Source organism: Oryctolagus cuniculus, chromosome 17, assembly GCF_964237555.1.
Source record: "Oryctolagus cuniculus chromosome 17, mOryCun1.1, whole genome shotgun sequence".
NCBI classification, from domain to species: Eukaryota; Metazoa; Chordata; class Mammalia; order Lagomorpha; family Leporidae; genus Oryctolagus; species Oryctolagus cuniculus.
The window spans coordinates 54,634,530-54,659,747 of record NC_091448.1 but is presented as its reverse complement, the minus strand read 5'-3'; the positions used below and the strand labels follow the sequence as shown (position 1 = coordinate 54,659,747).

Here is a 25,218-nt window from a genome sequence, read left to right as displayed (position 1 = left end):
AAATAATTTGTGAAAAGTCAGAACACATTTCTTTCTGACTTAGAGTCTAATTATTTGGATATGTTACCAGATTTCTGTGAGTCATGTCCATGGAGATCTAAAAATAATAATAATAATAAATAAGACAAAACCTAAAAACCTACATCAAAATAAAATTTTAAAATATAAAGATTTCAATTTGCTAATGTGTTAAAGGGAAATTATAAATCAATAGGATTATAAAAACAGGGATCTCATTAATAAGTAATTTAAGCCAGCAGATGATAGTTGAAAATATCATTCCAGATCATCAGGACCCAAAGTGGGTAGATTTCCTGTCATATTCAGCAGTAGCTGCCTGTATGGCAAAAGCATCACAACCTCATTTACAAGTATTACAACAATATGCGATGGTCCGGCTATCTTCTCAATCCATAGGGAGAGGACTGCGGAATCCATGCTTTCCTCCCACCTTAAAAAAGAAATGCAGTACCCACCTCATTTGAGCTCCAGCTAGTCATGAGAGTCTGCCCATGAACTAGGAGCGCATGCTTGTATCTCCTCCTATTGCACAGTGGAAATGTGCATGGAACATCACACAGCATCCTGTTGCCCCTCAGTGGAAACACTTAAGCTAGAGACGTTCACGGCAAGTCCCTCAGGAGGCAACAGAGGTGTTTATATCCAGTCTAACTCCTTTATGCCTCCCCGACTGGTCCATCACCACTGCCTAATCTTAGAACTCACTTTACCCTTCGTGGTTAGACTATCAGACTCTAAAAGAATCTATCGCCCATCTTTCTAAACTCCAAACTCTAGCTGGGAATTTTCTGTCTTAATATCTATCACTCCCTGCTTCCAATCACAGTGTTAGATCTAAAATTCATCCCAGACTTCTTAATGATTCTAAGCACTAACAAATTGATTAGTCCTAAACTCTTCATGCTGGCTCATTCTGTCAGACCAATTTAATAGGAGAGTAAGTGCGAAACTGGCTTTGAATTCTGTGATGAATGATGCAACAGCCAAGCTGGAGAAACAGCGCGAGAAGCCCTGAATCCCCATCCCCTATCAAATGCCTATACAGAACCCTAGATCATCCTCTGTCAAATTATTTATAGGTGACAAGAAATATTTCTAATTATATCCATTCACAGCCACAGTCAGTGAATATTGTGCAAAGAGATTGCCAAAAAAGGTTTTGCCAAGTAGGTTCCCAGCTAGGACAGCTGAGGTGGCTGCTGTGTTTGCAGAACAGTGTCTATAAAAGTGGAGCTGAGATGCCCCTGCCCCGTCCTTCCTCAAAATTCTAAGGGTAGGTGTATGTGGAAGAACACTTGGCGAGTTTTACATTCCTAATGACAATGGTTTCTCAGTTAAGGGAAATGCCTAGTTTTACTTTACAATATTCTTGAGGATAGTGGTCTAATATAGTTGCTAATATTTTGTGATGAAATGGGGAAAAAAAAGTCTCTTGCCTTCTCTTTGTTTTTTGTTTCAACAGTAGTCTCTGCTTTGAACCTGCCACCTTCTCCATCTGGTACGACAAGAGGTAAGAACGATTTATTATTATGCTCTGACGAACAAAGGGATCTCTGCATTGCTACATCTTAGTGAGCTACCATTTTACTTCCTAGTGTAGCAAATGGCTTCTTAGATGATTTTGACTTTCAGGCCGCTTAACCAAACTTTTTATGAAATTTCTCTCCCACATATTGTTAGAATCTCAGAGAGAATGCAACCATCACATGTAAAATTGTATGTGAACTACTGTTCCCAATTAGCCAATAGCATGTATCAGGGAAACAACATGGTAAACCAATAATTCATTGATGTGCAAGTAAAAACATTTAGGTGCCAATCCAGGCTTTTTACTGATTTCAGCTGCCTGGGTCAAGCCAGTTCATTTTTATTGAAATTGAAATACAATGTGTTGCCATGGAATTAGCAGTGAACCTGGATTAGGAGAACAGGACTCATGTGGCAGCACCACCTCTTACCACCCCTGTGACACTGAATGACCCTTTACCTTTCTGGACTTTAGTGTCCTCATCAGTACATTGAGGTGGCTGGATTTTAGTGGGCTGCTGAGGTCCCTCCGGCTCTTGCCCCCTGCGATCTAAGTCAGGGGTTTTCAAAGACTCCACCACAGAATCAAAGCACTGAATGGACACCACCCCCAACCCCATCCCACATCTGCTCATATTGAGACATGTACTTTGAGTAATATGTTAGGAGTATATATAATAATGAAAATCTACTCTATGTCAAGTATTGTTTTAAATGAGTTTATATTTAAGACAACAGTTATACCAATTTAGAAAAGAACAGAAAACAGTGTTGATGTGGAAATATTCCTTATTCAAGCTTGAACAAACTATGTGAGTGAGTTCATGGACTTCATGAAATATACTTGAGATCCACTGGCACTTGTGACTCAAAAAATGGGGGATGACTGATGTAAGCATTAAGATAGGAAAGATAACATCCTTTCTGTGTTTGTAAACTGACTACACTGTAGTAATCTACATGTGTTAACTGACAATTGCCTAGTGTAAAAACAAAACAAAAAATGTAATAGAACAGCACTTCTTCAGTGAAAGAACTCTAATCCTAGATGTTCCAGTATCTGTGCCCTGAAAATGCCTGAATTTTGCCATATCATTAGCAGAATTTCACAGACAAGATTGATTCCAGAGGTAGAGTAAGTGGCAAATTCTGTGTCTAACATTCTAAGGCGAGAGGAAATTTAATGCGGATGACAGAACACAACACTTTATGGAAAGCTTACAGAAGGTTAGGCTGTTGTCATGGCAGTCGTGGGATAGCCATGACACCGCTTTCCACAAACTACCCTCCCCCACTCCACGGCATCGCTTTGTTTTACTCTGACCACTCATTCTGTCCTTGCCTCACAGCTACAAGGCTTATTTTATTTTCTCATAATTAACTTGTCAGTGGGGAAAATGTTTTAAGTTAATCTGAGTTTGAAACTTTATACTGGCTATCAGGTTCAGAAGAGCTATTTAGAGGATTAACATTTTTAAAAAGAGAGAGGGAGGGATAGAGACAAATACACAAACCTCAAACAGTAAGAATCAGATTTTAGAAAACAACCAGTTTGCTGAAATTCAGCTAAAAAGGCAAAAAAAAAAAAAAAAAGAGGCAGACTAAAAGTAAAGAATCGCTTTGAAATTTCATTAAACATTCAACTGTTTTTCTCCAAGAACCTCATAAGAAGTTATTTTTGTTTAAATAATACTCCTTTCACACAATTTAAAAAAATCATGAGACTGAACTTTGACCCAGGACAAAATCTTTTTTTTTTTTTTTTTTTTATCTTTCACTATTTTTCTCTTCCCCTTTACTGACCTATTTGCCAGTTAACAGGGAGTCAGTCCATTCAGGCCCGCTAGGTGTTTTCAACCAGGACACGTGTCCTGAAAGAACAGGTGAACCTTTTCACAACCAGTTTTAGTAATCTGAAGCAGGAGGAAAATTTGCCTCCATATTTGAATTTTTAAAATTGGTTCATTAGATTGTAAAACTATTGGAAAGTGTTGTCTAGATCAATGCAATGTAAATAACGTGGGAGGGGTGACAAGGAAAGGAGAGGAGAGGAGAAGAGTGGGGGGGGGGAAGGGGAGGGAGGGGAGGAAGGAAGCAAACAGGAGAGATTGTGAACACACTTAGAGAACTTCAAATGTTGCCAATTTTGAGTATCAGCTCCTCTACATTTCTCAGCTAAGGTTTATAAAATAGAGGATCGCATGGAGACTTACATTTTACAGAAATTAGGCTATAATGGGGACTCCACGCAAGTCAATGCCCTGCTTTCTCAGCACCTTGACACAGCACACAGGAGTGGTCCCTAAAGGCAGAGGCCTGGAAGCTAGTGCAGCAAATGAAATGTGTGAAAGTGAAATCAGACAATCATTCAGCCTAACTCTGCCTCATTGTCTGGCCCTGTCTCCCCCTAGGTGCACCTTGCGCTGAGCTGCCACCAGTAATCTGCAGCCATGAGTTCCGACGCCGATATGGCTGTTTTTGGGGAGGCGGCCCCTTACCTCCGCAAGTCTGAAAAAGAGCGAATTGAAGCTCAGAACAAGCCTTTCGATGCCAAGAATTCTGTCTTCGTGGTGGACCCCAAGGAGTCCTATGTGAAAAGCACAGTTCAGAGCCGGGAAGGGGGAAAAGTGACTGTGAAGACAGAAGCTGGTGCTGTAAGTAAAGAAAAGAGAGAGGGAGGGAGGGGACATAATCGATATCCATATCTACTCCTTTCTTGGTACCCACTGGCTCCTTGCTTTCTTAACAGACTGTCACAGTGAAGGAGGACCAAGTCTTCTCCATGAACCCTCCCAAATATGACAAGATCGAGGACATGGCCATGATGACTCACTTGCATGAGCCTGCTGTGCTGTACAACCTCAAAGAGCGCTATGCAGCCTGGATGATCTACGTGAGTGCCCCTGCAAACTTCCTCACCCCGTGTGCTTACTGTGTTTGCTCGAACAAATTAGAGCCTCTATTTTCAGATTTTACTATTGCAATATTTGCTTAAGACCCATCATTTGGTTAATGTTGTAAATTCTGATAGATTTGAAAATGTACATGTGTAAAAACAAACTGGGTTTGTTGGAAAACAGAAGCATTTTATGCAGCAGCCTGTGAGAAAGGACAGCAACAAGTGGATAAACTCTTCACCATGAGGAGAATTAACACAGTACTTAGGGCTCTCACCCCTGGCCCAGACACCAGGATACTAAGGTAGATTACTGAAGCAATCAATAACTGCGAAACTCTGTCCTTTCCTGTAGACCTACTCAGGCCTCTTCTGTGTCACCGTCAACCCCTACAAGTGGCTGCCGGTGTACAACCCCGAGGTGGTGACGGCCTACCGAGGCAAAAAGCGCCAGGAGGCCCCGCCCCACATCTTCTCCATCTCTGACAACGCCTACCAGTTCATGTTGACTGGTGAGTCCATAATTGCAATTTCTATAGCCATGGGTAAAATAGTTGTATACTGGTAAGAAAGGAGACATAGTCAGCTCTTTGAGAATAAAATACTTGGCACAAACATGATGACAGTAATAATAAAATTGGGGAGCAATATTTAGAATAGAATGCACCAGTTCCAAAAATATAGAGAATTTCGTTAGATTTCTAAAGTCCAAATTAATTAGTGCTAATTCTAATTTTAAATTACCCAAATTTAGGCATCAACTCTTCATTTTAATTATAGCTAAAATATCATCTTGCCTAAAAACTAAGCTGAGAAATCTCAGAGTGACAAACTATGGCAAGCACTATGTGAAACTTTGGATTGGACACTGACAAATGACAGAATTTTGAACTATGAACAGGTGATGAAATGGAACATGAAAATGTTATTTATCTGATAGCCACAGATTATTCTCATGGGTAAAATGGTGAAACAACATGTTTTAATTTTAATTACATTAAAGGTACATAATCACACATCTTTTACCATTTATTTTAAAAATCATGCAAAAAGCAAAACACAAAATTACATAGTTTTTGTAAGTGGGAGTTGTAAAAGACAACTGAGTTTTTCAAGTACTGTTAGTCTAGGTGCTGTATATGTGTTTCACATTATCTTGTTTCTTTTTCACAGATCGTGAGAACCAGTCAATCCTGATTACGTAAGTAATTTCATAGCTTTCTTTCTGTTGGGTTTTGACCATTGTGGTGGTTACTACTGCCTCACATTCTGACTGTTTTTCCCTTCGGACTTTACAGTGGAGAATCCGGTGCAGGGAAGACTGTGAACACGAAGCGTGTCATCCAGTACTTTGCAACAATTGCAATCACTGGGGACAAGAAGAAGGAGGAACCCACTCCTGGAAAAATGCAGGTGGGTATGATATTCATTCAAAGATGGAGGAAAGAACAGATTTTTTAAAAAACCTGATCAAAGTACTTCAAAACTACAGTAACCAATTGTATGTGATGTCAGAATTTGGAAAATAACTCTTGGAAGGGTTTGCAAGAATAAAATGGATAAGTCAGCGTAAGTGGAACAGGCGTTACATTTCCACACCCGTGTGTTAGGAGGGAAAAGTGGGCCTGAGGGAAACAGAAATCAAAGACACACCACTGGAGCATCCCACTCCCCAATCTGCCATCCTTTTGACTCATGTTAGAAAGCTCAAAGATACAGAATACTGCGCAGAGACAAAATGCAAGGGAAAGAGGACAGTGAGAAGTTATTTTAACAGACTGCAACTCATCCTCTCTAGGGTCTCTTTATCTGTCTTATTCATTTCTCTTAAGGGGACCCTTGAAGATCAAATCATCAGCGCCAACCCCCTACTGGAGGCCTTCGGCAATGCCAAGACCGTGAGGAATGACAACTCCTCTCGCTTTGTAAGTGTCTTGGTCTCCCTCTTCATGTGAGAATCAACACTGGCACTTCCATACATGTAGTGTCAGTACCTTTTCCATCTATTTGGTTCATAACTAAAGAAACAGCTTCAACTTTTAATATGTACAATAACCCTCCCTTTGCCTTTTTAAGGGTAAATTCATCAGAATCCATTTTGGTGCCACAGGCAAATTGGCTTCTGCAGATATTGAAACATGTAAGTTAATAAATACTAGTGGCTGGAAATCTTTTTCTTTGGGAATACATATAGGAAATTCTTGCCCTTACTTATTTTGTGTGACATTTTCAAATGCTTCATTTTTCAATTGTGGCCTTTTCTCTTAAGTGTGCTTAATTTGACTTTCCAGATCTGCTAGAAAAGTCTCGAGTTACTTTCCAGCTAAAGGCTGAAAGAAGCTACCATATATTTTATCAAATCATGTCCAATAAGAAGCCAGAGCTTATTGGTGAGAAGTATTTTTGATGTATTTCTGCCAAGGAAGCTAAGAAATCCCACTGAGTTATTTTTGATGACCAAAGTAACTCTGAATATTTTTCCTTTCCTTGTATTCAGAAATGCTTCTAATCACCACAAACCCCTACGACTTCGCCTTTGTCAGCCAAGGTGAAATTACTGTGCCCAGCATTGATGACCAGGAAGAGCTGATGGCCACAGATGTAAGTAATGAGTACAAAGCAGGAAAAGACCACTTCATTTTCCAACGCACAACAGTTCCCCTTATTAGATCTGTTCCTATTTGTAATTAAATCCTGATAATTGTAAAAAAATAGAAAGATTATAAATAGGCAATATAACCTTTTAGGTTTTCTTACACCTGGAATAGTATTATAGGATATTTCAAAGCCCTTCTGCCACATGCATTAGAAATCTTTAAATGTCTGTAATGAATGCTAGGTCTGTGGCATTCCTTGCCTAGTTGCTTCTTTTTATTCTTCCTTATCTTACTGATCATTCTTGGTCAGTATGTCAAGAGACCATTAGGAGCATGTGCCTAAGGAACAAGGGCAAGCTGCCATGGAAAAATGGCTTTGAGTGCCAACTGAGCGAGTGTGGAGAAGTCTCATAACATCCCTACTACCCAAGGGACTATGAGTGTCTTTTGAAAATGGCAAAATGCTAGTCTGAGACAAGGCATGATGAGGGAAAAGGGGACGCAGGCTGCTGTGTCTTGGGGGAGTCTGTCATAGTGATAATGAAGAGGTAATGAAATTCAACTCTTTCAACAGAGTGCGGTGGACATCCTGGGTTTCACCTCCGATGAAAAGGTGGCCATTTACAAGCTCACTGGGGCTGTGATGCACTATGGGAACCTGAAATTCAAGCAAAAGCAAAGGGAAGAGCAGGCTGAGCCAGATGGCACTGAAGGTAACACCCCTATTGCTATCTTTCTTTCCTCAGAACCAACACCACGAGTTTTCCAGAGGTAGAGGCTGTATTTTTACTTTCTTTGACCTATCTTCTGAGGTGTGAAAGTGTCAGGGAAGGAAATGAATGATACACCGTCTGATGTGTTAAATGAGCAGATTTGTGGAGACATGTGATTTCTGTCCACTCCATTCTTCATCGACTTCTTGTAGGCTAAAATTTGCCATGCAAGTACAACCTTTTTCTGTTCCAGTGCGTAATATATGTGCCCACATGCACAAAATGAAATAGAAATCTCAATTCTCCTACCACTACTATATTAGGATTTCTCAAATTATATTTTATCTGTGGTCTACTTTCACCATATTTTAAATATCCTACAGAAAACTGATCCCTCAAACTATAGTTTATCATTACAAGAACTGTCTGATATTAGTGTGAATGGTGACAATGCCTTGAAGAAACATGAACAAATGCATAGGTTTCACATTTGTGCACGAGTCTTTGAGAGAAACCTTTCTTCTTTGTCATCGTCATTCACATTTTTCCATTGTGCAAGTCATAGCCAGTTTAACTGTTCTCCGCTTGTTCCATAGTTGCTGACAAAGCTGCTTATCTGACAAGTCTGAACTCTGCTGACCTGCTCAAAGCCCTCTGCTACCCCAGGGTCAAGGTCGGCAACGAGTATGTCACCAAAGGCCAGACTGTGCAGCAGGTAAACCTGACTTAAACCCCCTTGTTCATTTGAACCACAGGAGACTCGAGAGTTCTGCATTGCAACCAATTCATAAAACTAAACCACCTCTCTTCTTCAAGGTGTACAATGCAGTGGGCGCTCTGGCCAAAGCCATCTACGAGAAGATGTTCCTGTGGATGGTCACCCGCATCAACCAGCAGCTGGACACCAAGCAGCCCAGGCAGTACTTCATCGGGGTCTTGGACATTGCAGGCTTTGAGATCTTTGATGTGAGTAGAGAACAGACTTTGATGTAAGCAGAAAATCAGCAAACCTAAATCGCCAGTCATTAAATCAATCTCATTAGGCAATCAAAATTATCTTTACAAAAAGTACAAACTGTAGTCCTTGTCGAAAGGCTCTTTGAAGAGATATGAAAATAAGTAAATAAGTATAAATAGGGAAAGAGAGAGAATTCTATTGTTTCAAGTCTAGAAGTCTCATGGAATAATCCATGAAAGGTTAGCATATTCAAAATCTAGCCAGGATCCAAGCAGATGAGTATAAAAACACTTTCTTAAATTATTCTAAGGGAATTTTTAAGACTCTTCATTTAACAAATAGTACATTGCTTAATATGTGTGATTTCATGAAGTTACTTAGCAAAGCATTTGAGGACTCAGTTCTCCTTTCTTTAAAATTATGAAGAAAACAATCAATGTTTAGTAAACTAATATGTTTTAAATTCAAAAGAAAATATTGGCGACATCTCTATAGACACAAATACGTGTGCGTAATTTCCTGTATTTATGCTTTCTTATAGTTCAACAGCCTGGAGCAGCTGTGCATCAACTTCACCAACGAGAAACTGCAACAGTTTTTCAACCACCACATGTTCGTGCTGGAGCAGGAGGAGTACAAGAAGGAAGGCATCGAGTGGGAGTTCATTGACTTCGGGATGGACCTGGCTGCCTGCATCGAGCTCATCGAGAAGGTTCGTATGACTTTTCAAACCTTCTGATTAGGGAAAAAAAATTGCTCACTTCCCTATGCTTAACTACAATCCCAATTCTCAAAGAAGAGTTGTGTGTCGTGTCACATTTGTGTACACTGATCAATCATGAGGAGGCATGTCACAGGTGGTATTATTAATGAATAAAGGTAGTAGTTGGCAGAAAAATGATTATAACATATATACGTGGAATTGCATTTCTCCATATAATCACCTCACTCTCTTTTATTCCTATATGATTTCATGCATATGGTAGAAAAGGACAAAATTACAGCAAGTCCTCTGAGTACTGTAATTAGCCCTGGTGTACCCATGGCAATGTATTGTGCATGTCTCATCCCTTATTTGTAGCAAGGCAGCATAGAGGTTGGATGGTTACCCCTTCAACTACTACAGTCATTAATTGCTTCTCAATTCATGACGACTACTGAATAAATACCAAACTTCAATATGACCTTAGCTAGAAAATGAGTCCTGAGTGCTCCATTATCAAGGGGATGGAGCAATAGTTATGCTAGATTTGGATATGTTACAACTCATCAAGCAATCATTAAATACTTTAAAAAGTGTACTGGGAGCTCAATGTGATCCTACAGGCATTAATAAAGTATACTTGTATGTGTGAACCTTACCCTAAGCAGTGGAAGGAGGAAATAAATGCAATTGATATCCAAGAAAACACCAAATGCTCAGGTCAAAATTCACAAAATCATGGCAATAAGAGCATAAAAGCAGATTAGGTCTGTGTGACTTGAAAAAGATTTGCTCATGTAAGATTTCAATTATTCATGAAAACTGTGTGGTGCTCAGGAAAGGCATTCATTTTCTTCTCTAGTGTTTCAGTTTCTGGATAATCAAAAATAGCTTTTGAGAGGCAATTTGCGAATTTGTGAAATCATCAATGTTGAATTTTCTTTCAATCTTTCACATAGAATTTGCCACTGAAAAGAGACAAACTGCTTAGAAAGCAAAACCAAATTACCATCACTTAAGTCCACAGTGGAGGGGTGGGGAGCAGAGCTTAAAGTACAAAGAGTTTTAATGACACAACAGGAGATGGATGCACTTTTCTCCTCAGAATAGTTCATTTTTAGTCATTATACACAATTTCTCTTCTCTTCAAATTTTTATCATGTCTAGATTTGAGGGGAAGGAAGTTAAAGAGTCAGTAGGAAAAAAATATTCAGATATACACACATGAAATAAAAGTTCAGTCTGGAAACTGTATGACAGACTTGGATTTTACATACTGAACAAAGTCTGCCAAAGCACAAATGGACATTTTCATTGTCTTTCTAGCAAATGTTTCCCATATATTCTTGGTACATAATAATTGTTCCATACTCCAATAGCAGACCGCAGATCATCATGGAGGCTTATTTAATTTATTGTTCCAAGGCTTCTTTTTGAAACATTGTATATGTGGATTTCCATTAACCATGGAAATCACTGGAGCATAATTTTCTGAGAGACACATTTTATCACACCATTTCTCCTTTTTTCAGCCGATGGGCATCTTCTCCATCCTGGAAGAGGAGTGCATGTTCCCCAAGGCCACAGACACCTCCTTCAAGAACAAGCTGTATGAACAACACCTGGGCAAGTCCAACAACTTCCAGAAGCCCAAGCCTGCCAAAGGCAAGGCCGAGGCCCACTTCTCGCTGGTGCACTACGCGGGCACCGTGGACTACAACATCACTGGCTGGCTGGACAAGAACAAGGACCCCCTGAATGAGACGGTGGTCGGGCTCTACCAGAAGTCTGGAATGAAGACTCTGGCTTTCCTCTTCTCTGGGGCGCAAACTGGTGAAGGTAATTTTAAACAACATCAGTGAGTTCCAAGAATCACAAAATAAAAATACATTGCTTATCAGAGACAGGGTACAGTTACAGCAAAACCTAACATTAAAAATACGGGCCAATATGGGTCCAATGAATTGAAGCATATTTAATAACTGTGATACAGTCTTCTAATCACACACTTTCAGAGCTGAAATTGACACCGTGAATGATTTCATTTCATCAGTGAAAAAACAGAGACTTGAAGAGGCTGAGTGATTTACTCAGAACCATACATACATAATAGTATTGATTCCTTCAAGGACCCAGCTAATCTGGAGATAAGAAAATCATTGGTAGGGCCCTGGTGCTTGGGAAATTAAAGCTCTGTTCCCTTAAGTGCTCAAAGACTAGGTGTGCAAGTAACAATGTGGAATTATGGGAAACAGGACTGCCCTTCAGGGAGCAGAGGTTCACAGAGCTGAGACCAAGCAGGCAACTCCGTTTACTCTGGGGTACTGGAGTGGAGTTACCACTTCGTCTGAGGCAATTGCTTCAGGGAATCGACATGCTGGTTTGGAATAGGGGACTCCTATCCCCTATTTACAGCTACCTTTTTCACAATTCTTTCATTTTACTTGTTTCATTTTCTTATTTTTTTCCCAGAATGCTTAGAGGGTGAAACAGTATTTATATTTTCTTAATCTAAAATCGAGGGCAAAGAGATATGGAAAGACGAACAGGAATGATGCATGTGAATAAGTGCCAACTTAAACCTCAAAGGGAATTTGGGCAGTCCTGATGTCTATGGATAATACCTAAAAGAACTGTTACAAATAGTCATAACTTTGCTTTATCTTTCAGAGGGTGGTGGTGGCGGAAAGAAAGGTGGCAAGAAGAAGGGTTCTTCTTTCCAGACGGTGTCAGCTCTTTTCAGGGTACAGTATACTCTTGAATTTTAGACGAATATTTTTGTAAAAAAATATAAAATTATCCTAACAGAAAAAAAATTAAGATCTCTAAGTTAAAAGTTAAGAAAGAAGTGATGTATTAAAAAAATCTGGAAAATTTTAACAACAACAAAAAAAAGACAAATGTACCCTTTCTGCTAATCTCCAGAACTAAGAGATCTGGCATTGAACAATCTTCCCACAAAATCAAACCCACTTTTAGAAACAAATACTGCCTCCATTGCATTTACTCCATCTGACCAAAGTCCCAACACAAATGTTCTTTGACCAGCAAGTGCTTTAGAATCACAAACCGACATGGGCCGATTGTGTGGAATCTGTACTTTCCTACCAATACTCCACATGGACATTCCTTCAGGCCATTGTGATTAGGTTAGCTTTGAGGTGGCTCATTAGGATGTGCAACTGGAGCAAAATTAACATGGATCACTGATGGGGACTCTTATGTAGATGCAACTAGAAATTACTTTAAAACATTTCATATGGTTTTATAGGAGAATTTAAATAAGCTGATGACCAACTTGAGGAGCACCCACCCCCACTTTGTACGCTGCCTCATTCCCAATGAGACTAAGACTCCTGGTAAGACATTTCTGATATCCCAGTGAGACTCCAGTGTGCCTTCTGTTTAGACTGTTATAGAAAATATTCCTTTTTTTTAGGTGCCATGGAGCATGAACTGGTCCTGCACCAGCTGCGGTGCAACGGGGTGCTGGAGGGCATCCGCATCTGCAGGAAGGGCTTCCCAAGCAGAATCCTGTATGCTGACTTCAAGCAGAGGTCCGTGTCTCATTATTTCTCCATTTCAATGCCTTAGTCTATAACAAGATCACTACATAATTCAAAGATTTTAAATGAAAATTTGTTTCATTTAAAATGAAATTCAATTGTTGTAAATGTGATCACTAAAGAAGGAAATTTAGGACTGTATTATCATAAGATTTTGTCACATATATTGTCTCAGATTTTACATCAAGGACTGCTTGATTTTTTAATGGCGTTTTGTCCCATAAAATATTATTTATCATCTTTTCAATAGCTACTAAGTGTTCTTTTTATTTTAGTGAAGAAAAGCCCCATTTTTATATTATTTTTATTCTGACAGATACAAGGTGTTGAATGCAAGTGCGATCCCAGAGGGTCAGTTCATTGACAGCAAGAAGGCTTCTGAGAAACTTCTAGGGTCTATTGACGTTGACCATACCCAGTACAAATTTGGTCACACCAAGGTACCGCCAGCCTAAATTTCTATTTATCATAACTTCATCATTTTTGATTTTCTCATGAATGGAAATAATAAACTTCATGTGTTATTTTTCAAGGTTTTCTTCAAAGCTGGCTTGTTGGGACTTCTAGAGGAGATGCGAGATGAAAAATTGGCTCAACTCATCACACGAACTCAAGCCATATGCAGAGGCTACCTGACAAGAGTGGAGTTTAAGAAGATGATGGAGAGGAGGTGAGGGACCAAGCACCTGACTTCTTTCCCCACACTTTCATAATGGAATCCAGTGTAGTCATTACTTTTCTCACTTTCCACATTCTTCTTCATTTACATCTATTTTTCTTTTCATGCAGAGAGTCCATCTTCTGCATCCAGTACAACATCCGCGCCTTCATGAATGTGAAGCACTGGCCCTGGATGAAGCTGTACTTCAAGATCAAGCCTCTCCTTAAGAGTGCAGAAACAGAGAAGGAGATGGCCAACATGAAGGAAGAATTCGAAAAAACCAAAGAAGAGCTAGCTAAGTCAGAGGCAAAAAGGAAGGAACTGGAAGAAAAGATGGTGGCTCTGATGCAAGAGAAAAATGACTTACAACTCCAAGTTCAAGCTGTGAGTATTACACATTGCACAGTTAACCCACATCTCATTTTCCAAACCCTGTCTGACTAGGTATGAGAATTGTTCTTTAATTTAAGGTTTAAGAATAATTTCCCCTGGAACACTTATGATTGTTTGCCTTTCAAAATTACTCACACTCAAACCTAAAGAAGGAACAGATGCAAAGCTACATATTATGCTGCTTTTGTTCACACGTGCATTCATAAATAGCTTGACTTCACTGTGCAAAGTCATAGAACTTCCCCTAGATGCTGTTCTTTCTTTATAGGGTTTTCTTTTAGATTAGACTATTTTCTCTTTAGTGAACATTTCTGAGCATTAAATAGCATTGCTGTTGTTTTTATCAGACTGGGAAAGAGGCTAAATGAAACCACACTTAATGTTAGAAAACTAAGTCCTGGAATAAATAAGTGACTTTTCTAAAGCAGGAAAGGTTAGTAAGCTGTTGATTTTTGACAGATGACTAGTTTTATGATTTGACCTTCCACCCATGGATATTGGGGGAAAAGGTTATTATACTACTCCAGTAGATTGAAATGATTAACATTTTATCCATTTCACTTTCCAAAGTTGGCAAGTAAATTGGTGCAAGTGTTGACCAAACGTGTAGTCACTGGTGTTTCTATCTTTTAATAAACTATTGTGTGTTTACAGATATAGATTAGCCAAATAAAAATGCTTAACTTCTCCCTTTAGGAAGCAGATGGGTTGGCTGATGCAGAGGAGAGGTGTGACCAGCTGATCAAAACCAAAATCCAGCTGGAGGCCAAGATCAAGGAGGTGACAGAGAGAGCGGAGGACGAGGAAGAGATCAATGCTGAGCTGACGGCCAAGAAGAGGAAACTGGAGGATGAGTGTTCAGAGCTGAAGAAAGACATCGATGACCTTGAGCTGACCCTGGCCAAGGTCGAGAAGGAGAAGCATGCCACAGAGAACAAGGTCTGATTCATGATCTATTTTAGATTATTTGTCAATATCCTTCTTACTCAAGTACCTTCATGGAAAGTTTAATCTTAAAATTATGGAGAGCAGAAAGAAAAACACTGCCATAGTTATGCCGTCTCTTTAGTCTTCACTGCTTCTATCGTTAGCTTCTATTTCTTATCAACCAAGTTTCCATTTTCAATCTCAGACTGACCCTATCCTAAGATATAAGTGTATTTGCATCAAGACAACAAGTTTCCATTAACTTTTCTGTTAATACTTTTTATCAAAACTATGAAGGTGAAAAACCTCACAGAAGAGATGGCAGGCCTGGACGAAAACATCGCTAAGCTGACCAAGGAGAAGAAAGCCCTCCAAGAGGCCCACCAGCAGACCCTGGACGACCTGCAGGCAGAGGAAGACAAAGTCAACACCCTCACCAAGGCTAAAACCAAGCTAGAGCAGCAAGTGGATGATGTAAGTGTAAAAAATAAAACACTCCCCCTTAAATGAAACAAACAATTGTGACGTGAAACTATTACTGATGCCCAGAAGCCCTTAACTGCTGGCTAGTAAATCACAAAGTTCTCATGCTATTTGTTGCACCTTTTTTATTTTTCCTGCATATCGCTGAAGGCTAGTGGCATAGGCTCAGTATGTAAGAACTGAATTTTTTTTTAAAATTTCACTATAAATTTAGCTCGAAGGGTCCCTGGAACAAGAAAAGAAACTTCGCATGGACTTAGAAAGAGCCAAGAGGAAACTGGAGGGAGACCTAAAATTGGCCCAAGAATCCACAATGGATATAGAAAACGACAAACAGCAACTTGATGAGAAACTCAAAAAGTAAGTATAATTCAGCTGTGATCTGCTTATTGTATGTCATTACAGATAAATATATGTTCAAAAGATCTCTAAAATATTACTTCACAGCATGTGAGAAGAATGGATAATGACATTAATGGCTTTTTTATTTAATGAAAACAGTATATTATTGACTTGTAAAACATGAACTATTTACTTCCCCAACACCAGCAGTAGAAATAATTCAATTATACATACAACAGAAGATCAGTAAAAGAACTGACTTTGAGCTAACGTGTTGTTCTAATAGGAAGGAGTTTGAGATGACCAATCTGCAAAGCAAGATTGAAGATGAACAGGCCCTTGCAATGCAGCTACAGAAGAAGATCAAGGAGTTGCAGGCAAGTCATAACCTCTACCTTTCTTTGGAAGTATAGGAAACCCAAGTTACCATGATTTCATATTAATGTTGACATATCATTCCCAGGCCCGCATTGAGGAGCTGGAGGAGGAAATCGAGGCAGAGCGGGCCTCCAGGGCCAAAGCAGAGAAGCAGCGCTCCGACCTCTCCCGGGAACTGGAGGAGATCAGCGAGCGGCTGGAAGAAGCCGGTGGGGCCACGTCTGCCCAGATCGAGATGAACAAGAAGCGCGAGGCTGAGTTCCAGAAAATGCGCAGGGACCTGGAGGAGGCCACCCTGCAGCACGAAGCCACGGCGGCTGCTCTTCGGAAGAAGCACGCAGACAGCGTGGCCGAGCTCGGGGAGCAGATTGACAACCTGCAGCGGGTCAAGCAGAAGCTGGAGAAGGAGAAGAGCGAGCTGAAGATGGAGATTGACGACCTGGCCGGCAACATGGAGACCGTCTCCAAAGCCAAGGTCTTGATTAATTTGTCTGCTCTTCATCTTTATTTGCCACAATTCAAAACAACCACGTTTATGTATGACTATATACAGTGAAACTGCACAAAACATTAGATGTTATCTGAAGTTTAAGTTATTCTTAACAATTGTTAAAAGTTTAACAATTGAATCATCTAACTTTTCATATCTTATTTGTAGAAATAACTTTAGATTTTTGTCTGAATTTCCATGACAGAATGCAATTACAAGAAAGTCTTATCCAAAAATCATACCCTACATGATGCAGCATATATATTCATTCTTTCCAAAAGAGAACAGTCTAATTTTGACAATCTTGTTGTCTGGCATTTAGTCAAAATTATATGCTTCTACTACTTCCTAGGCACCACACAGGGTTTTGATAGAAAAGTAAATAAAACTCAGCCCCTTCCCGCCAGTAATTACCCATCTCCAAATCCCAGCCTTCCAAATAGAAGTGCGTTATCTTTTCTTGTTTTCCACTTCCCGCCACAGGGAAACCTCGAGAAAATGTGCCGCACTCTAGAGGATCAGCTTAGTGAAGTGAAAACGAAGGAGGAAGAGCATCAGCGCCTAATCAACGAGCTGTCAGCCCAGAAGGCACGTCTGCACACGGAATCAGGTCAGTCAAGGAGCATTAGCGGCCTGTGGAGAGGTGAAGAATAAAGGCGAAGTCTCTACCCATGAAACACAAAGCATTTCTTGGGCTCTGCATACCCACTTATCTTTTCTAAGTTACTCCTTGATCTTTCTATTATGAGATGGTACAAAAATAAAAACAAAATACGATGCTTTTAAGCTATAATTCTGGGTGGAAAGAAGCTATCTAGGCTCAGGAGATTTTTGGTGCCTCAGCCTTACTCAAAAAATACCCCACATCCTAAAATAACAAAGAAAGCTCAGACATTTTTGAAGAAGCAAAAAATAATCTTCTCAACAGCACTGATGCTTTTGAGCTATTCTTTTCATCATATGACATAAAATGGTCATAATGTTATTCTTTTCTTCAAATTATCCTTCACCCAGACAACAGAACTAAATCACTCATCTTTGTTTTCCACAGGTGAATTTTCACGGCAGCTAGATGAAAAAGATGCCATGGTTTCCCAGCTATCCCGAGGCAAACAAGCATTTACACAACAGATTGAGGAATTAAAGAGGCAGCTAGAGGAAGAGACTAAGGTGAGCTTTCTACAGTTAAGATGTTCAGTTTTCAATCACTTGAACTGTGCAACATGACACACTATTGACTTCACACAGAGAATATCAAAAGAACATAAACTTACATTATGTACTTTTTCTTGGTCTAGGCCAAGAGTGCCCTGGCCCACGCCCTGCAGTCCTCCCGCCATGACTGTGACCTGCTGCGGGAGCAGTACGAGGAGGAGCAGGAAGCCAAGGCCGAGCTGCAGAGGGCAATGTCCAAGGCCAACAGTGAGGTTTCCCAGTGGAGGACCAAATACGAGACGGACGCCATCCAGCGCACGGAGGAGCTGGAGGAGGCCAAGTATGGGCATTTAGTGAGGGAGTTAGAGAAAAATCAGGAAAAAATGTTGAATAGGTGAATGATTTCAGTCTGTTTTATTGCAAGGTGGTAGATTCTGTCATATTCTCCTTCTTACAGCCCACTATATGTCAGCAGGACAGGACCACAGTCTTTGTTCTATTCCAGTACAGAAGCATTTAAATTTCTTTCCACCTAAATAGATTACTATCAACACACATACATATATTAAGTATAACTAATTTTCTAAAATTGAAGGGAAAATGGAAATATTGAGACTATCTGGTATACCATTATGAAAATTATAATTAACAATAATCAGGTTTTTCTTAGCTGGAGTACTGAATGTTCAGAATAAGACTACAATACATTGTCATCATTTTAAATAACAACTGGTATCAGTAGATTTATTTACAAACTATACATACTGTTTATAGCATTAACATTTTTAAGAGTTACATAAAAATTGGGAAAAAATATTTTACTCTTTGTGAAGAAGGCCTTCCAAAATTTGATCTGTCTCAGCAGTTATTAGAATTAAACCAAATGAGAGGGTCTGGCAAGGACTTGCACATGGAACAAACTGGGAGAGGTTGTGAAGGAGGTAAATTGGCGAAGGAAGCAGTAAATAAGAATTTATGGGATGTTTGTGAAATATAATAATGGAATAATGTTTAGTGTCTGAAGTCATGAGCCCAGGAAGTTATTAACTGTATGACCTTGAACATGTCACTGTGGGGCACAGTTTCTCTATTCGAATGTATCGGAAAATATTTAAGGATCCCATTCACTGCTAGACTTCCACTGCTGGTTGCTAGTACTTCCTCACCTCACTTTTCCACTCACATGAGCATCCTCTCCCCTTTAACACACACACATGCAAAATGACTTCATAAATGCTTGCCAACACCTGAGACAGTTACAGATAAGAACCCATCAGGGAAAACAGAACTCTCTAGAAGAGATAAAGTGGGTACTGAGAAGCAATTTTACAAAAACTTAACCTATGGGTATAGGAGCATAAACACCGGAGAAAATGTGCTTTCCTATTTAGCAGCTTTATAGAGTTACCTGTGGTGTCCTTGAATCTGCTCATGTTCATTCATTCTGACCGACTCTACAGGAAGAAGCTGGCCCAGCGTCTTCAGGATGCTGAGGAACACGTGGAAGCTGTGAATTCCAAATGTGCTTCCCTTGAGAAGACGAAGCAGCGGCTGCAGAATGAGGTGGAGGACCTCATGATTGATGTGGAGAGATCTAATGCTGCCTGCGCAGCGCTGGACAAGAAGCAAAGGAACTTCGACAAGGTAGCCCGTGGTGATGGGCTCCCTGTGGGAAGAAAGACAGCACTGGCGGCTTCAGAGGCTCACTCTCAGTGTACTTGTAGGTTCTGGCAGAGTGGAAACACAAGTACGAGGAAACTCAGGCTGAACTTGAGGCCTCCCAGAAGGAGTCCCGCTCTCTCAGCACTGAAGTGTTCAAGGTGAAGAATGCCTATGAGGAGTCCCTGGATCACCTTGAAACCCTAAAGCGGGAGAATAAGAATTTACAGCGTGAGTCATTCTAATCATCCTATTTCAAAGAGAGCACGGATATATTTTTGGAATTTTTCATTTCCCCTCAATTGATTTTGATATTTTATGTTAAACTACAGAGGAGATTTCTGATCTGACTGAGCAAATCGCAGAGAGTGGGAAGCACATCCACGAGTTGGAGAAAGTAAAGAAACAGATTGATCAAGAGAAGAGTGAACTGCAGGCTGCCCTGGAGGAAGCAGAGGTACGTATTTGATTTGCTCACCCATACATTATAAATAAACTGAAAAATGAATAGCAATTGAGATCTCCCATGTTGTAAATCTTTAGAGGATAGCACATATAATTCAGTGAAAAATGAATTGTACCTTGGGAATGCAGAACTAATAATAGGATAAATTAGGAGGTATGACAGTTTGTGTTTTTTTTTTTTTTTTTAAATGTCTTCTTAGAGAAAGCATTGCAATATGAGGGAAGAAGCTCTTTGGGTAACCTACATGTTGCTTTTATTAAGGGATCTCTTGAGCATGAAGAAGGCAAAATTCTTCGCATCCAACTTGAGTTGAATCAGGTGAAATCTGAGATTGACAGGAAAATTGCTGAAAAAGATGAAGAAATTGATCAGCTGAAGAGAAACCATCTCAGAGTGGTGGAGTCGATGCAGAGCACGCTGGATGCGGAGATCAGGAGCAGGAACGATGCCCTGAGGATCAAGAAGAAGATGGAGGGAGACCTCAATGAGATGGAGATCCAGCTGAACCACGCCAACCGCCAGGCTGCTGAGGCCATCAAGAATCTTAGAAACACACAAGGAATACTGAAGGTACGCTGTGGGGTAAACACACATGGTGTGGTATGGTCTAGGCAACACCATATAACTCGAACTTTAAAGTTGCATGAGGACCATAAATCTTAAGTAATCCAGATAACAAAATTTTATACACACAGTTGAAAAAGAACTTAGTTCTGAAAGGCCCAGGACAGGAGTTTTTTGTTTGTTTTGTCATCTGAAGAAAAGATAAAGAGGTGACAAGTGGGAAGACAGAAAGTAATCAGCTACATCAGCCACATGTGAATGATCAAACTGCCTCATTTATCTGGACTTCACTTGTTTAATAGAGAAAATAACACCACTGAACCATCTAATTTTTTCTGATTCAGATCTAAAACATAACATCATATTCGTTTGAGTAGAACTGCTTCTCTAGCCTATAAAGACTCTGCCATTAAATGTAGTTACAGACTGTTTTCTACCCTGAGTTATTAAGATCAAAGTGTGTACATGACCCTAAATCACTTTAACTGGAGCAGGCGTAAATCTTTCTCTCTTTCTGTGCAGGACACTCAGCTACATTTGGATGATGCCGTCAGAGGCCAAGATGACCTTAAAGAACAACTGGCCATGGTGGAGCGCAGAGCTAACCTGATGCAGGCTGAGATTGAAGAGCTCAGAGCATCCCTGGAACAGACCGAGAGGAGCAGGAGAGTGGCAGAGCAAGAGCTCCTGGACGCCAGTGAGCGTGTGCAGCTCCTGCACACTCAGGTGAGGCACGGGACTATCACTCAACAAAGACAGTCTTGGAAGCTGAAGATGATTGGAGAAGATAAGCTTGTTTATAAAATAAGGCATAATCATTCTAGAGTACCATCCTAGAGTTCTGAAAAATGTACAGTTGATGTAAGTACTGGGACCTCGCTGGTTCACAAGTATAGTATGTATTACAAACTAGTACAATCAATGATTTGAAACAATGTGGAGTTCTAGAAACATTTATAAAGAAACACAAATATCCATGTAAATGACACCAGTAGCCATCTTGTCTTTTCCAACTCTATGCTATCAATAGGCGAATAAAATAGACAATGATGATAAGCCATCAAATAACATTCATGTATCATGTGGGAACATAAGGATATATATAAAAAGATACAAATTCAAATTCCTAGAAGCCATCAGAGGTGCTATTAACATTTGTTGTTTATGGTGGATTTGTTCAATAAACAGTGGCATATCTTTGCAATTTTAATAAGTTACCCTAGCTACAATGACAATGTGGAGGGTTATGATATAATTCAATGTATTTTCCTTCTTTTATTTTTTATTAATTTTAATCAGAACACCAGCCTGATCAACACCAAGAAGAAGCTGGAGACAGACATCTCCCAAATCCAGGGAGAGATGGAGGACATTGTTCAGGAAGCCCGCAACGCAGAGGAGAAGGCCAAGAAGGCCATCACCGATGTGAGCACAGGGCAACCCACTGGGCGGTCAGACTTGGGTCATGACATGCTCTCTCCCCTCTCTTAACTCAGTCTGTTTTACTGCTGGGTAGGCGGCCATGATGGCAGAGGAGCTGAAGAAGGAGCAGGACACCAGCGCCCACCTGGAGCGCATGAAGAAGAACATGGAGCAGACGGTCAAGGACCTGCAGCACCGCCTGGACGAGGCCGAGCAGCTGGCGCTCAAGGGTGGAAAGAAGCAGATCCAGAAGCTGGAGGCCAGGGTGGGTGTCCACACCGTTACTGGATTCCAGCCTGCTCTTGAGACTAGTTACAGCCACAGTGTTACATGCCTTTGATCTCTTGCAGGTGAGGGAGCTTGAAAATGAGGTTGAAAGTGAGCAGAAGCGCAATGTCGAGGCTGTTAAGGGCCTGCGCAAGCATGAGAGGAGAGTGAAGGAACTCACTTACCAGGTGACCAGCCTTCCCATGTTTCCAGGCCTGCAGCTTTCAAGCAATTAAAATCATGAGTTGAGTTCAAATAATTGGCACTATCTGCTGCCTCTTTCAGACGGAGGAGGACCGCAAGAATGTTCTCAGGCTGCAGGACTTGGTGGACAAGCTGCAAAGCAAAGTTAAAGCCTACAAGAGACAAGCTGAAGAGGCTGTGAGTATCTCCACAGGGAATAGAAAGGCTCAGGACCAGAGTCAGGCTTCATGGGGCCTGAAATTTGCAGAATTTAAAGGACTTTCTTTAAGGCAAAGAGTGTAACATTGGGAATACAAAGGTACTATGAAAATGAATATTCATTTAGAAAGGGAAAAAGTTGCCACAAATTCCTAGAGCTTTAGGGATTCTGGCTGCTTTCTGCTGAAATCTCTTTAAGCAATTTTCCAGACAAGCTAATATATAACTACTTCTTGGTTGCAATGTACTTCCCTTCCTAACTAGAAAACTCTACAATTCCCAGCAGTCATAGAATATGCAAGAACCCACAAGAGACTAGATCCTAAGCTTTTCTTAACTTCATGATAAATCCATCACAGGATTTTTTTTTTCCAATTTGACTACAGTTAGCTTTTTTATCCTGTCGCTTCTGAAACCACTGTTAAGGTTCTCTGCAAAGCAACACCATTATTGTACCTATTCTTAAAGTTTGTTTTATAGAAACAAGATTGAATCAGCTCCCTTCCACCTCGATCTGCCTATTGCCATTGTGGCATTTTTTTTTAAAGATTTATTTATTCACTTGAAAGAGTTAGAGAGGGAGAGAGGTAAAACCAGAAATTGTTTTCCCATCCACTGGTTCACTCCCCAGATGGCCACAACACTAAATACCGGGCCATGCTGAAGCTAGGAATTTCATCTGGGTATTCCACATGGGTCCCAGGAGCCCAAGTACTTGGGGCATTTTCTGCTGCTTTTCCCAGGGCACCAGTGGGAGCTGCACCAGAAGTGGAGCGGCTGGAACATGAACTGGAGCCTACATGGGATACAGCATTGCAGGCTCCAGTTTTACTTTCCATGCCACAATGTCAGCTCTTGTCATTGTAACATCTTAAATTTTCCAGGAAGACAGTCAAGCGAGAGTCTTGTGAGGGAGGGAGGTTGTAAGTATACTTCAATAAGAGAGGCAAGCTTGTGTGGTATCCTGCCCCTAAATAAGTATAAGGAGACTCCAAAAAGCTCATGGAAATGTAATTAAAAGGTAGGTTTATTTTGCTGTGAAAAATTTTTGAAACACTGGCAGTTTTTCACCATATGCATTTTCCATGAACTTTTAAAGGACCTTTTGTATATATGATTACAAAAATCTTTTGTACCAAAACAAACTTGTTGTTCTGAAATACTTCCCACATCACCAAATAGCAAAATCTTTGCTTTCTCACTCATAAAGGAAATCCTATAGTTGCTTTTAGTAGCAAAGGCAATGAGAATCAGAAAAAGTCAAAATTTTCTTATTCTCTCTTATGCATTTCCATTCACAGGAGGAACAATCCAATATCAACCTCTCCAAATTCCGCAAGCTCCAGCACGAGCTGGAGGAGGCCGAGGAGAGGGCTGACATTGCTGAGTCCCAGGTCAACAAACTGCGGGTGAAGAGCAGAGACGTCCACTCAAAAGTCATAAGTGAAGAGTGATCCATTCTATTGCTAAAAGGTGACCAAAGAAATGCACAAAATGTGAAGTTCTTTGTCACTACCTTGTGCATCAAGTAAATAAAATCTGCAATTTTGCAATCTAAAAATACATGTCTCTTAATTATAAGCTCTCATTATAAATAATTCATTTATTCACATTTGCTGAATTCTTACTATGAGCAACAGACATGAAGACAAAAATGAAATGTCAACAGCAAACCCACTTTAATAGACAATGAATGAAATAAGGTGCTCTGAGGAGAGGCAAAAGAGAAAAAAGGACAACCCTCAACTTCATTCAACTAACAGTTTTGAGTATTAGGTCAGTGTCTGCTACAGAAATGGGCACCAGGGGTATGACAGTCATCCCTGTGTTGGAGGAGCTCAATCCAGTGAGGTAGAGAGCAATTTAAACAGAGAGGATACAACATACACACTCTGACAGGATGGAAACACAGTGTGGCAAGAACAGAGTGAGCTGCTCACCGGCAGCATCCACAAAGGCTTCTCAAGGAAAGCCCAAGGCTCAAAGGAGCCCTTGAAGGGCAGGTGTTTGGCCTAGCGGCTGTACTGGTCAAGAAGCCTACATTCCACATCAGAGTATCTGGGTTCAGGTCCCAGCTCTGGCTCCTGACTCTGTCTTCCCGCTAATGCAGACTCTGGGGAGCAGCGGTGATGACTCACATAGTTGCATCCCTGCCACCCAAGTAGAAGACCTGGACTGAGTTCCTGGCTCTCTGCTTCAGCCTGGCCCTGCCCTGGCCTTTGCAGGCATTTGGGGAGTATGTCAGCAAATGGGAGCGTTTCTCTCTCTTTCTCTCTCCTCCTCACTCTTCTGTGTGTGTGTCTGTCTGCCTGTCTCTTTCTGCCTCTCAAATAATATATTTTAGAAGGAGACTGTGTGATAGTTCCTTTAAGATGAATAGCTACCAGGTGAAAGAGAAAAAGAGATGGTCATTCTGAGAACACAAGCTCCATCGTAGAGGGAACTTGGGCTTCATGAGCAAAGGATAACAAATGAGGCCAGACATGGATGTTAAGGCCTGACCAGGAAGGGTATGGCTGCATGTGCTGTGCTGAGGAATGGGGACATTATCACACAGCTCAGATTTCATGGAGGAGAGCGGACACGACTACAGCATGGATGTGAGGAGTAAGTAGAATGGGGAAGTCT

The 25,218-nt window shown here is 40.6% G+C and overlaps 1 protein-coding gene across 1 annotated transcript; it reads left to right on the top strand.

Annotated features, from left to right (window-relative positions):
- Window positions 1–1,444: 1,444 nt before the first annotated feature.
- On the top strand, window positions 1,445–24,151 carry LOC100009548 (myosin-4). Its single transcript, XM_008270722.3, has 39 exons — window positions 1,445–1,531; window positions 3,960–4,202; window positions 4,298–4,441; window positions 4,800–4,956; window positions 5,618–5,645; window positions 5,743–5,857; window positions 6,277–6,369; window positions 6,521–6,584; window positions 6,736–6,834; window positions 6,942–7,045; window positions 7,616–7,754; window positions 8,351–8,469; window positions 8,571–8,720; window positions 9,254–9,424; window positions 10,948–11,254; window positions 12,086–12,159; window positions 12,687–12,774; window positions 12,855–12,972; window positions 13,298–13,421; window positions 13,515–13,651; window positions 13,771–14,026; window positions 14,732–14,974; window positions 15,260–15,436; window positions 15,660–15,805; window positions 16,074–16,164; window positions 16,251–16,640; window positions 17,139–17,265; window positions 17,707–17,825; window positions 17,954–18,150; window positions 19,271–19,454; window positions 19,535–19,700; window positions 19,802–19,926; window positions 20,197–20,505; window positions 21,022–21,225; window positions 21,799–21,924; window positions 22,016–22,186; window positions 22,272–22,376; window positions 22,474–22,569; window positions 23,892–24,151. Exons 2-39 carry the CDS (start codon window positions 3,999–4,001, stop codon window positions 24,042–24,044), a joined length of 5,820 nt encoding a protein of 1,939 aa, XP_008268944.1. The 5' UTR covers window positions 1,445–1,531; window positions 3,960–3,998; the 3' UTR covers window positions 24,045–24,151.
- The last annotated feature ends 1,067 nt before the right edge of the window (window positions 24,152–25,218 follow it).

Excerpts from the sequence above, each read along its gene's own strand:
- LOC100009548 (XM_008270722.3), top strand. The coding sequence starts at position 3,999 with ATGAGTTCCGACGCCGATATGGCTGTTTTTGGGGAGGCGGCCCCTTAC. Across the intron at positions 14,975-15,259 it reads AGCATGCCACAGAGAACAAG|GTGAAAAACCTCACAGAAGA; the intron begins GTCTGATTCATG and ends AAAACTATGAAG. Across the intron at positions 15,437-15,659 it reads TAGAGCAGCAAGTGGATGAT|CTCGAAGGGTCCCTGGAACA; the intron begins GTAAGTGTAAAA and ends CTATAAATTTAG.